Source organism: Pyrus communis, chromosome 8 (assembly GCF_963583255.1).
Source record: "Pyrus communis chromosome 8, drPyrComm1.1, whole genome shotgun sequence".
Lineage (NCBI taxonomy): Eukaryota > Viridiplantae > Streptophyta > Magnoliopsida > Rosales > Rosaceae > Pyrus > Pyrus communis.
In genome coordinates, this window is record NC_084810.1 from 19,996,436 (window position 1) to 20,009,110 (window position 12,675).

Sequence of the window (12,675 nt, forward strand, 5' to 3'; positions counted from 1 at the left end):
TTAGTGAGGACAAGGTAGCCCATCATTGTTCAATACAAAGACCAACGAAGATGGAGGCCTATCGACCCATACAACATCACACATCTCCGGAAAATCAACCGACGCTAACTCATGCGCCACACCATTAGCTAACCTAGGTACCCAAGACCAACGGCACTCAGAAAAATCCCTCCCCAATTGCTTAACCCGAGCCAACATAGGAAAAGCCTCCCAACTACCCACAGACAGCGAACTAGACAGAGATTTTATAGCTTCCAGGGAGTCAGATTCCAAGATGACATACCTTAAACCCAAAGCCGCACCTAACTGGCATCCATGCATCAACGCTGTGGCCTCCGCTGCAGCCGCCGAAGGAGCCCTGATAGCGTACCTCGCGGCTGCCACCATCCTTCTGTCCTGTCCTCGCGCAATTACACCGGCAAAACCCAATTTTGAGGCCTTGGACCAGCTAGCATCCACATTAATCTTCACAAAAGGATCGACCGGAGCACACCAACGCACAGCCAGATTTTCCTTCCTCCCGTCGCCCACCTTTCTAAATCCTGTCGCAGCCTTTGCACCAAAGAAAGAGCTCACCGCCAAAGTGATCGCAACCAACACTTTTGGAGGACATAAGGGCACCCCATTGAACACAAAATCACATCGGGCCTTCCAAATACACCAACACGTAACCACAATGTAAGATCTCCTCCATTTCGAATCGCCCGTGGTGCACATGTTCGGGGAGAAGACCGCCTGGATCCAGTCCACCCAATCCGGGAGAGAAAGCCTATCCACTTTGTAACCCAACGCCCCACCAAACCATATGGGTTCCACCCAAGAACAGGAGAGGAACATATGCTCAGTGGTCTCATCGTGGCAGCAACATATAGGACAAGTGGAGTTCTGAGAGGATCTCCGGCGGAAAAGAGCATCCCGAGTAGGAAGACAACCATGCACAGAAAGCCACAAAAAATGCCGCAGCTTGGGAGGAACCTCCAACTTCCAAATCTCTTTCCATAAACTCCTGGGAACCCCTCGTACAGAAGGCCGACGAGTATCTCTCAACTCTAACGATCTATCTTGCAGCCATCTATATCCCGACTTGACCGAGTAACAACCGTTCTTATTAAACTCCCAGACAAGCCGGTCTTTACGACTTAAATCCCCCAAAGGCGTCTCCTCAATAGCCTGCATATCCTCCCCCGAGATGATAGGTTGCAAAAAGCCAATGTTCCACCGCCCCGACTTCGGGCAAATAAGATCTCGAACACGTAAGCCGGGGGTGACCGCAACCGGTCCAAACGGCACCGGATGTCCAAGGGGCAAGGAAGGAAGCCATCTGTCCTGCCACACCCGAACCTCCTGACCCCCCATAATCTGCCAGTGAGAGCCCTCCCTGATCAAATCCCTGCCACAAAGAAGGCTACTCCACGCCCACGACGCCCGACCTCCCTTCTTCGCGTCCCATATCGAGCAATGGGGAAAATACCGAGCCTTGATAACCTGAGCCCATAACGAATCAGGTTCAGTGATTAATCTCCAGCATTGCTTAGCAAGCAAAGCATCATTAAACTCCTGAAAGTTTCTGAATCCTAAGCCTCCCAACTCTTTCGGAATACCCAAAACCTCCTTAGAAACCCAATGAATCTTATTTGCTCCCTCCTTACTTCCCCACCAAAATCCAGCCACCAACGCATCCAACTCATTACAAACAACTTTGGGGAATTTGAAGATACTCATAGGGTACGCCGGAATAGCTTGGATTACAGCCTTGATTAAAACCTCTTTACCGGCCCGGGAAAGCGAACTTTGTTTCCACCCTTGTAGTTTTTCCATAATTCTTCCCTTCACATAAGCAAGACCACGTTGCTTCGATCGGCCCCAAATAGCAGGAACCCCCAAGTAGGTCCCTGGATTATTAACCACAGCCATGCCAAGAGATCCCCCCAACTGATTAGCAATCCCCTTAGGCACATTAACTCCAAAAAACACACTTGACTTCATTAAATTCACCTTCTGCCCAGAAGCAACACAGAAACTCTCAATCAAATGTCTCAGATTACGGCAGTTTTTCTGATCAGCACGCAGAAACAAGAGAGTGTCATCAGCAAAGAATAGGTGAGAAATCACAGGACCCGAGCCACCCATCTTAACCCCCTCCAGCCGACCCTGACCAACCGCACCTTGAATCATTTTGGACAAAACCTCTCCCACAAGAATAAATAAGTAAGGAGACAGAGGATCCCCCTGACGGATACCCCTTGAGGGAACAAATGGCGCCCCGGCCTGCCCATTTAGGAGAACCGCAAATTGTACAGACGATAAACAGCCACTAATAAGTGATCTCCATCTGCTACAGAAACCCATTCTTTCCATAACTGCATCCAAGAAATCCCATTCCACCCGGTCGTAAGCTTTCTGCATATCCAGCTTAATACCCATCTCAAACTTATTCCTTGCTTTCCTCCCCTTCAGAAAATGAAACATCTCATGGGCGATACCAATGCTGTCCTGAATTTGTCTGCCCGCCACAAAAGCATTCTGAGACGGAAAGATAACCGTTGGTAATAGAACCTTCAACCGGTTGGCGAGAATCTTAGAGAGAATTTTGTACGAATAGTTGCACAAACTGATAGGCCTAAATTGCGACACATACTCCGGGTTTGGAACTTTGGGAATCAACACAATATGGGTCAGATTTAAACGCCCCGTACCTTCTGACTCTTGAAGCAAATCCTTGATCAGAGCAGAAATATCCTCCCTCACAATCTCCCAGTACGTGTGATAAAAGATTCCCTGGAAACCATCAGGCCCCGGAGCCTTTAGAGCGCCCATTTGCATAGTTGCCTCCTTAATTTCCTCCTCCGTCACAGGCGCAATTAATGCCGCATTCATCTCGCTAGTAACCGAGGGCGTCAAACAGTCCAACAATGCTCCCCAATCACGATCCCCGGCCGAGCAAAAAACAGAGATGAAGTGGTTTTCCACCAATTGGCGGACTTGAGACGGGCGATCTACCCAGCTTCCATCCTCATTCCTCAGCTTCACAACCTTATTTCTCCGACGCCTCTGAAGGGTGGAAGAATGAAAGAACTTAGTATTGGCATCCCCCTCCCTCAGCCATTTTACTCGTGACCGTTGGCACCAGTAGCTTTCCTCTTGAAGCCTAAGCTCATCAACCCGCCGAGACTTCTCCCTTATCTCTGCATAATTCGGACCCCAATCACGCTGGAGAGAATCTAACTGGGAGAGAAAGCTCCTGGATTTTGTAGCTCCGCCCCTTGAATTTCGAATGGTTCCACCTACTTAGCCGAGAACGGCACTCATTAATTTTTCTCATCCACCTATTCACCGGACTACCATGCTGCCGACCTTCCCAACAATTTTTCACCAGCTCCTTGCACTCCTCCTCCATGGCCCAGTAAGCCTCAAACCTAAACAACTTCCTCCCTTTCGGCCCCACAATGCTCGAATTCAGGATAATTGGGCAATGATCCGAGGCTAAGTCCATTCCGTGCACAACATGAGAATTTGGCCAGCATTCCTGCCACCTCTCGTTCGCAAGGACCCGGTCTAAGCGTTCCTCCACCCACTCCCCTCTTCTCAAACCTCTCCAAGTGAAGGCCGATCCATGAAAGCCCAAATCCAGCAACTGGGATGAAACCATGAATTCTTCTAAGAACCTGGGCCTATTATACAACACTTCGACACCTCCAGACTTCTCATGGTCCCGGATATATTCATTAAAGTCCCCTCCACAAATCCACGGGATATCTGTAGGTATAAAATGATGATCCATCCAATCCCAGAACACCGATTTCTCATTTCTATACGGGGTTCCGTATACCCCCGTAAACCGACACCAGTGGGTTTGCCCTTCACATTTCATAACAGCATCAATAATATGCTTTGACGAGAATATAATCTTTACCTCCAGATTGTCCTCCCACCACAAGCTCAATCCTCCAGATCTTCCATTTGGCGAAACATCGAAGCCATTTGAGTAGCCTAAACGCCTCCTCACCCCACAAATTCTATGATCTTTCATCTTAGTTTCTGATAGAAAAATCATAGAAGGTCTCCTATTACGAATTAGCCCATGAAGAGCCCTGACTGTCGTGTCCGACCCTAGCCCACGACAGTTCCAGAAGATATAACTCATGGCAGGCGTGCGGCTGTTGAAGGCCAGCCGCCACCACCCCGAGCTGTCATGCCCGCCTTCCTTGCCACCTTCCTATCACTAGCAGTATCCGACCCTCCACCCAATACCTCCTCTCTCGTCTGATGCTCACTTATTTCCTCCTTATTTGCTTCCGGAGTACTTACCGCACATTCCACCACATGACTCCCTTCCTTCGAGTTTAAGCTCCTCCAACGCCCAGCCATCCTGCCTTGACATTCCTCCTCCAAATCCGGGCCTCTGGGTTTCTTCTGTGAGACTGAGGTTACTAATGCCTCCTGTGATTCCACACCCCTCTTGATCCCCCACAATGGGCCTTCACCCTGGTCCGATAAAACTTCATTAATCCCCTGATTATTTTCCGCCTGTCCTTCCCCCCGTATTTTTGTGCATTCCATACCGGAACTGGACGACGAGTCCTCACCCTCCGTCCTCCTCCTTCTCTGCCACTTCTTAGGACCTATGCTCTGAATCGATGATGTCCCCCCCGACTCAACTATGTGTGTACTCTTCCTTCCCTGCCCTATCGGCTTCCGTAAGCTGCCTTGATTCTGAGGAACCGCGTTGTCCGGTCTGCGCACCGCACCTGCCAGCCGTCGTTCTCCCCTTTCGACACACTCCACACTCGTAGCTGCAACCACATCCCTGACCGGAGGCGCCTTTAACCATTCTCCATATGCCACTGCCTCTTCTCCAGTCACCTCAACTGTGCACTCAGTGTTGTTATGCCCTATCCGGCCACACCGGTAGCAGAAATCCTGGAGCCGTTCATATCGAAATTCAACCTAAGTATCCCTGTTAGTATCCCTCCGTATCCAACAGCCCTTGAATAACGGCTTCTCCGTATCCACTAGGATTCGAACCCGCAGAAATCCCCGGGCAAGACCGGGATCCTCCATGGCTATAAACTTTCCAGCTTCTTTGGTTAATCGATGGATGTTCTCTACAGAAGCTAAGCCCAGAGGAATTCCCCTGATTTGAACCCAAAATGGAATAGCATCCAGTTCCAGTTCCTCTAGAGCAAGCTCCGGCGGCCACTTCACAACAGAGAATACCTTTTTCATCACTGCCCATGGTACCTGCTCAATAATTTTGGAGGCTACATTTTCATCTTTGGCTGACAGAATAAAAATATTCTCCCTTACCCATTTTATTTCAACCTCACCCAATTCTTGCCAAGCTGCTCTGAGAATGTTCCTGACTCCCCATTTATTCACTGGTTTCTGCGTGAGAACTTTCCCAACCAATTTAATTCCCTGCTCCATAGACGACAACTCCAGCGTCTGATTGAGTTGAATTACTAGCTCCTCCACCCCCCTGTTCGCCATTCGATTGGAAACCCACTTTCGAAATCGCCCAGTCTGAAATTCAGGGTACCCTTTAATTCCTGCTCTCTTCCTCAGAAAACACAAATATCCCTCTCGGTTTGCTTTCTGAACCCTTTTGTCAACTTGGTCGAAATAGCTATTCCTCATTAATATCCTCATAAATGTTATCAACCGCCCATAAAGAACTCTAATATACCAGCCTTGTTGGAAAAGACCCCTTAACTGCACAGCTACGAACAACCAATCCAAATCACATTTAAGATCAATTCGACCCCTTGGCAGTTTCCCCATTACTCCCCACCCACCAAGCACTTTTCCAGACTCAGCTTGCCCCACCCCCCAGTCTAACAGAGAGAAATTACTACCCCCTACCAGAATTTCACCAGAACCCCTTCACCCTCGACAAGACACTATCATCTTTGAGAAGCCCCAACTTTGACCCAGCACCCTAACCCTACCCACAGAGACCCAAATTGGGCGAAATTAACACCCCCACCAAGTCAACCCCACAGCCCCAACAACCCTCCAGACGACGAATCCCCTGATTTAACAAAACCCACCCCCTCGCCGTCGCCCTAACTCTACCCTCCCTACCTAACAACCTCTCCAGGCTCACCGTAAGCACCCAACAACAAAAAGGCAAACAAAAACAGAAACCAAGAGGCACAAACTCGCAGTCAAGACAAACCTGAAAATCTCACGCACAGAGGCGGATCTCACAAGGAGCAAGGACTCTCACACCACGGAGAGAAAATCCATCAGTACGAGGCTTTTTGTTGCATAAAAAGTATGAAGGTTTTGTTGTTGATTTTGCTGGGTTTTGTTGTTGGTGTTGTGCTTTTGATATTAAATGTGCTTTTACTAGTAATTTCCCATTTCTCTCTCTCTCTCTCTCTCTCTCTAGTTGTATCGATTCGTTCTTGTCAGGTTTTCGAAATCAAGATTTATATGTGAATGAGAGATGTAACTGAGAGGCATTACTTTGTGTGAATGCTCTATATACTTGCCCAGAAAACATTTGACAAAAATAGCATAAGAGGGAGGGGACAAGCTGTGGATGAAAAATGGTTGCTGTGACAGTTTAATTAGATTTATGACCTAGGCACATTTATCATCATTTGATCTATTTGAAGATCATGATTAAGCGGTGCATAAGTCCATCAAAATCCATAGAAATCTATTATACGAATCTTCTCAAATCTTCCAAAATCCATATGGATTTTATAGAAGTCTACATAATCCTATGAAATCTATAACTTAAAAGAGTATTAAAATCTTCTGAAATCCAAATTGACTTCATCCCTACAAAACTCTCCCCATGCTAGAGCCCACCATAGCCTTGTTAGTAGCTCCGCCGTTGGCTGAGGCAGCATGACTTTTCAATAATATGATGGAGAGTAGTAACTGTGAACCCAATGTGATCACGTTCAACAGACTAATAAAGGGATTTTGCTTGAAAGGTAAGAACCGCGCATCTATTCAGTTGCTTAGGAAGATGGTGGAAGGAGCTTTCAAGCCTAACATTGTTTCCTATAACACGATCATCGACAGTCTTTGTGAAGATACTATGGTTGTTGTCTCGTTGATGCGATGAATCTTTTCTCCCAAATGATAGGTAAGGGAATTGGCCCCGACGTCGTTACCTATAACTCTTTGATTCATGGAGTTTGCAAATTAGGGGAGTGGAAAGAAGCTACTAGATTGTTGAACGAAATGGTGAGCAAAAATATCTTTCCAAATTTGCACGCCTTCAACGTGTTGGTAGATACACTTTGTAAGGAGGGGCTCGTTGGGGAAACAAAACATGTGGTTGAAATGATGATCCAAAGAGATATTGAACCTAACACAGTTACGTACAATTGGATGGTTACTGCTTGCGAGGAGAAATGGAAGAGGCGAAAGAAGTCTTTGACCTAATGCTTAGCAAGGGCTCCATGGTTAATGCTCGTAGTTACAACATATTGATAAATGGCTTTTCTAAGCATAGAAGGATAGATGAGGCTCGGATGCTCGTTCCGGATGTGGTTACTTATGACACGCTTATGGACGTTTTGTGCAAAGTAGGGAAGTTACAAGATGCAGAAAAATTGTTCTCTCAGATGCAGGGCTGCGGCCAACTTCCAGATGTTCAAACGTATGCAAAAACCAGCAACTGTCGAAGGCAATTGAATTGTTTGAAGAGATGAGACCCAAGAAATTGGATCCAAATGTTGCGGTTTACAATATTCTTATCGGAGGGCTGTGCCTCGGTGGGAAAGTTGAATCTGCGAGGGATCACTTTTGCGGTTTGTTATCAAGAGGACTTCAACCTAAATCCGGTTGAGGAAGAGGGCGTTTGTAACTTCCAGCCGCACAGGCTTTGCATAGAGGAAGGTTTTGTAACAGTTACTCCTTTTGCTTATAACTTTCTTGTATCAAAAACTAAATTTCGGGTGGGATGCTATATCGTCTCTGTTGACGGGAAGAACTGACAACGAGATGAAGAATTTATGGAACACGCACACGAACAAGCGCCTTGTCGTCCTGCAAATGCTGCTGGATTTCATCCGAATGATGTTTATTTAGATGAAAATTTTCAACCGTGGGGTGTTGTTTCGGTTCTGTTTTTCTTTTTTCTTGACGATTTCGAAATCCAGTGCACAGTTTACATGGTGTACACAAACCGCTCCAAATCTGAATTTTGTGCCAGAAATTATTGATCGTTTGTGGACTTTGTATTGACTGCATATCGAGCGTATATATTGACTTAGTGGCATGCATCTCAATAGAAAATTGAAAGATTTATCATGAACTGTTAAGGATAGACTCGAGTGTAGAAGTAAACGCTCTTAATAATCATTTAAGCTACAAGACTTTGCTTTATTAGCAAGAGAAACGATAAACGCTCACCCTTTTTATAGGTGTAAAAATCATCTCCTTTGTTATTTTTGTCGAACGATGCTATATTCTAAACTACTAATTGGAACTCGAGTGCAAGTCAATGACAAAGATATATGATACAATGAACGTTCTCTGTATAAAACACATCCATTTACTAGGGGGTTTGAGATAAGCACCTGAAACTGTTTCCTCTTGTTCTATTTTCTATTGAAGAACCAAACGACGACAAACAAAACATCACGCAAAATATCACTCAAAATAAACTAAAATCCGTAGAAGGAAGAGTACGAAAATGAAACTTTTACCGCCCTTCATATGGTGAAAGTCTGAAGTGGGATACGCATACGCCCTTCCTCTCAGTCACCGATCATATGAACTACACGCGACAGATAGCTGGGAGAAGGAGGGTCTACGGAGCCATCCCCTGAACCTTTGCCTCATACAGTGTGGAATGGAACATGAATAAGAAATAACAAGTTACACAAGATCCTTATGAATCTAAAACACACTCAAACCGCCACCCCCTTCTGTACAAAAGGAGAACTCAGAATGCTTCATCAAGTTCAATCAGCAAACTACCACAAAAGAAGTGTTTACCGAAGGAGATGCTAAACTCGTAGCATATACTATCTTGGAACAGTTACCTACCCTCGGACTTCACCAGCTGTGAGAAAACTTTACTCATAGAAACACCTGAAAGATCATCCACGCTCGAGACTTCAAATTGTGCAGCAGAGTCGCTTGTATCAACGTTATTGAAGTTGTTGACTTGTGGGGATAGCTCGCCAATCATATTGGTACTATTTTCTTCGGCGTCGCCTGGAATCTCTGCCTCTTGAAGTTGAAGGGCATACTCTAGGTTCCACAACACATCTCCCATGGAGGGCCTGTCAACACCATAGTCGGCCAAGCATTTCTCGGCAGTTTCTCCAAATTTCCTCAGAGAATCTGGTCTGATTTTGCCTGCAAGAGTTGAGTCTATGATTTGCTCCAACTGCCCCTTCTTCTGCCATTTCATTGCCCATTCAGCCAAGTTCACCATTTCCCTCTGAAGAGACGGGTCTATAACAGGTCTTGCACAAAGAACCTCAAACAAAACCACCCCAAATGAATACACATCTGATTTCTCAGTCAGTTGTTGCCTTCTAAAATATTCAGGATCAAGGTATCCAAAACTCCCTTTCACCGCCGTACTGACATGGGTTTGATCAATTTCAGGCCCCGTCTTAGAAAGCCCAAAATCAGCAACCTTGGCCATGAGGTTCTCATCAAGCAAGATGTTTGCGGATTTCACATCACGATGAATAACTGCTTTTGCATAACCGGTGTGAAGGTAGTGAAGTCCTCTAGCTGATCCAATGCATACTTCAAGCCTTTGTTTCCAACTTAAGCTGGGGTTACCTGAGCCATAGAGATGACCCTTCAGGGTTCCGTTCTCCATATATTCATATATCAGAATCATCTCATTCTTGTCATCACAATACCCAATCAATGAGACAAGGTGGCGGTGACGGAATTGAGATAGCATCTCAATTTCAGTCCTGAACTCTGCAAGTCCCTGTTGAGACCTTGGATTTCCCCTCTTGACAGCCACTTTGGTTCCATCGTTCAAGGTTCCTTTGTATACCTTCCCAAAACCACCGATTCCAATAACCCAGCTCTCATCAAAGTTACTCGTAGCCTCCTGTACTACCCCAAAAGGAAAACGATAGCTGTAGTTAGAAGCAGCACTAGCAGTTGTTCCATATGAGTATTTACTTCCCATGGTATGAGAATTGGTTCCGTTCATGGAAAAGGGAATCCAAGTCTTAGAATGGCCTTGGTCTGCCAGTCTCTTACTTCTTCTGCACAGAACAAAGAGAACCCCAGCCAATGCCACTGCAATAAATGACCCAACGCTGGCACCCACAATTACTCCAACGTTACTTTTTGAACCTGGATTCGAAGAAGAAACTGAGTTGGCTCCACTCAGGCTGCCTGCTGAATTGTTCATTTTCATAATCTCGAGCCCATTTAGAATGGCGTTGGGATAAGCATTGTTTTCGGCAGAGGGGCCAATACTAATACGCAGCTTATTTCTGACAGTGGAAGCTGTAACAAAGTCCAGATAATATGGAACAGCCAACTTATTAAATGCTACAGAACTCAGATCGAGATCTGGAGCAACATTGGAAGAGTCAACATAAACATTGAAGTACAGCTGATTGAGAGCTTTACTTACTACATCGCAAAAGTGAAATCGAACAAGGTATTGGAACCCTGGATCCACCGTGAACTCCCAGGTTACATTGAAATTGCTGTTGGGATTATTTGCTGAGTTCATCTCAGTGAGGGTTCCATAGACGGTTTGTGGAGCAATGTCAGCAGTTGCCAAACCAGCCTCATACGTAACAGCTGCAATGTTCGAGAAATCTTGGGCAAGGTTCTCATTTACTAGAAAACTTTGGTCAGGAACCCAAGTTCGCCACAGGGTATCATTCTCGAAAGACACTCTTGGTCCACCCATATTGACCCTCCAAGCTGTTTCCAGAGCCTGATTCGTCAAACCCTGGAATTTCTCAGACACGGTGCTGGCATCATCAGTTATGAGTTGGTCGGGTACTGAAACAACTTCTATCGCATTTAGGAATGCGAACGAATTGCTGGAAGGGGTGAAGGTGATAACAAGGCTATCTGAGGTCCCATTCACCGAAAATTCTTTGAGAGAAGTGTTTTGAACACTGAAATCCGTAAGGAGAGCAAAGTTTTGGGCGGAAACAGAGAATTTGGCCTTGCTCAAATCGTAACTACCAAAAGTAAACGGATAGAAGTAAAGGCGGATCCAATGCCTACCGCTTTGGCTTATGGAAAAGGTGTACTTGGAGGATTCTGGGAAGATTCGCGCTGTCTGATACAGCGGCGAATCATCAAAGGAAGTGATTGATTTCAAAGAAACATTGGCAACAACATCTTTTGGGGATGAAAGATATTTGGAAGCCAAGTTATCAGCTAGAAAAACACGGTTACCCACTGTAGTATTGGCAAGTGATCCACAGTCTATAAGGTAATTGTCAGCAGGAACAAATCCACTGCACAACAATCCCAAACACAATACAGAAAAAACCCAGATGAACAGATCAAATTTAAAACAACCCATCATCATAAAGTTGGGAAATTTACCGAGGAACCCAAGAAATTAGGGTTTCCTGAGCTCAATTGGGACCAAAAAGATCAGGGTTTTCACACAGGAATTCAACTAATTAATCAGAAACAGAAGTTTAATGGAAACCCAGAAACAGAATTGATTGGAGAAGTGAAAATATGTCACCTTTGAGATCAAATGAGCTCCAAAACAAATCTGATACAATCTTGAAAGTTGAATAGCAGAGGTTTTCTCTCTCTCTCTCTCTCTCTCTCTCTCTCTCTCTCTCTCTTCTCTCTCTAAAATTATGGAAAATTTCAAATAATAGGAAGAACAATTAAGATCGTATACAAATCTGGCAAAACAGAAGCTTTTTTGAAGCAGATGACAACCTTAGTTGGATACTGACAGGTTCAAAGATTCTTTTAGACATTAAACTATCCACGAAAACTACCAAACAAAATGGGAAACGGAGTCAAATATGTAAAGAAGTGAATGAAAAGTTAAGAATAATTAATTTAGCGATGTGATATCTATACATCTCATTTTATTTCTTACACATCTTTTTAATTTTTTGCAGTCAGATCAGATGAATTGAAGAAAATCAACGAACAAAAATTATCAAATGGTGTGTGAGAAGTAAAATGAGATGTATGGATAGCACATCTCTTAATTTATTAGTTAATTAATTGAAAAACCGCCCAATGTTTCAAAAGTGCTGACATTGCATAGGTAGAAACTAGGGATAAGGATTGTGTGCCCTCCCACTTCTGGTGCCCTTCCCTGCCCTCTTGTTGTTTTGTGTGGTCACGATTAAACCACGTCAACATTTTATATTATTTCTTTTTATAGAGATAATAAGACAAAAATGAATAGTATTATAAAATGTTGACGTGGTTTAACCGTGACCATACAAACATGAGGGCATAGGATGGTAGACAATCCTTGTCCAGAAACTAGAGTGACGAAAATCTATCCGCTTGGAGAGAAGGTAAATTACGAACAAAAAGGTTAGGTGCCGATGTAACTCGACAGAAAAATGGCAAACTATTTATTTTTGTTGAAAACGGGGCATAAGTCCGAAAGGAAAGAAAGTATTACATAAGAATATTACGAGGTCACGAGATTCTGATTATATATACAATTAACAACTGATGACAAGAATGAAGAATTTGCTAAAAAAA

General features: G+C 44.7%; 2 protein-coding genes across 2 annotated transcripts; both read right to left on the reverse strand.

Annotated features, from left to right (window-relative positions):
• Positions 1-4,144, reverse strand: LOC137743096 (uncharacterized). The gene is made up of 2 exons (XM_068483007.1): positions 3,343-4,144; positions 1-3,185 (listed from the first exon to the last, which is right to left on the reverse strand). Exons 1-2 carry the CDS (start codon positions 4,142-4,144, stop codon positions 1-3), a joined length of 3,987 nt encoding a protein of 1,328 aa, XP_068339108.1.
• A 4,357-nt stretch (positions 4,145-8,501) lies between these two features.
• On the reverse strand, positions 8,502-11,812 carry LOC137742002 (receptor-like protein kinase HERK 1). Its single transcript, XM_068481731.1, has one exon. It carries the CDS (start codon positions 11,510-11,512, stop codon positions 9,011-9,013), a length of 2,502 nt encoding a protein of 833 aa, XP_068337832.1. The 5' UTR covers positions 11,513-11,812; the 3' UTR covers positions 8,502-9,010.
• Between the last annotated feature and the right edge of the window lie 863 nt (positions 11,813-12,675).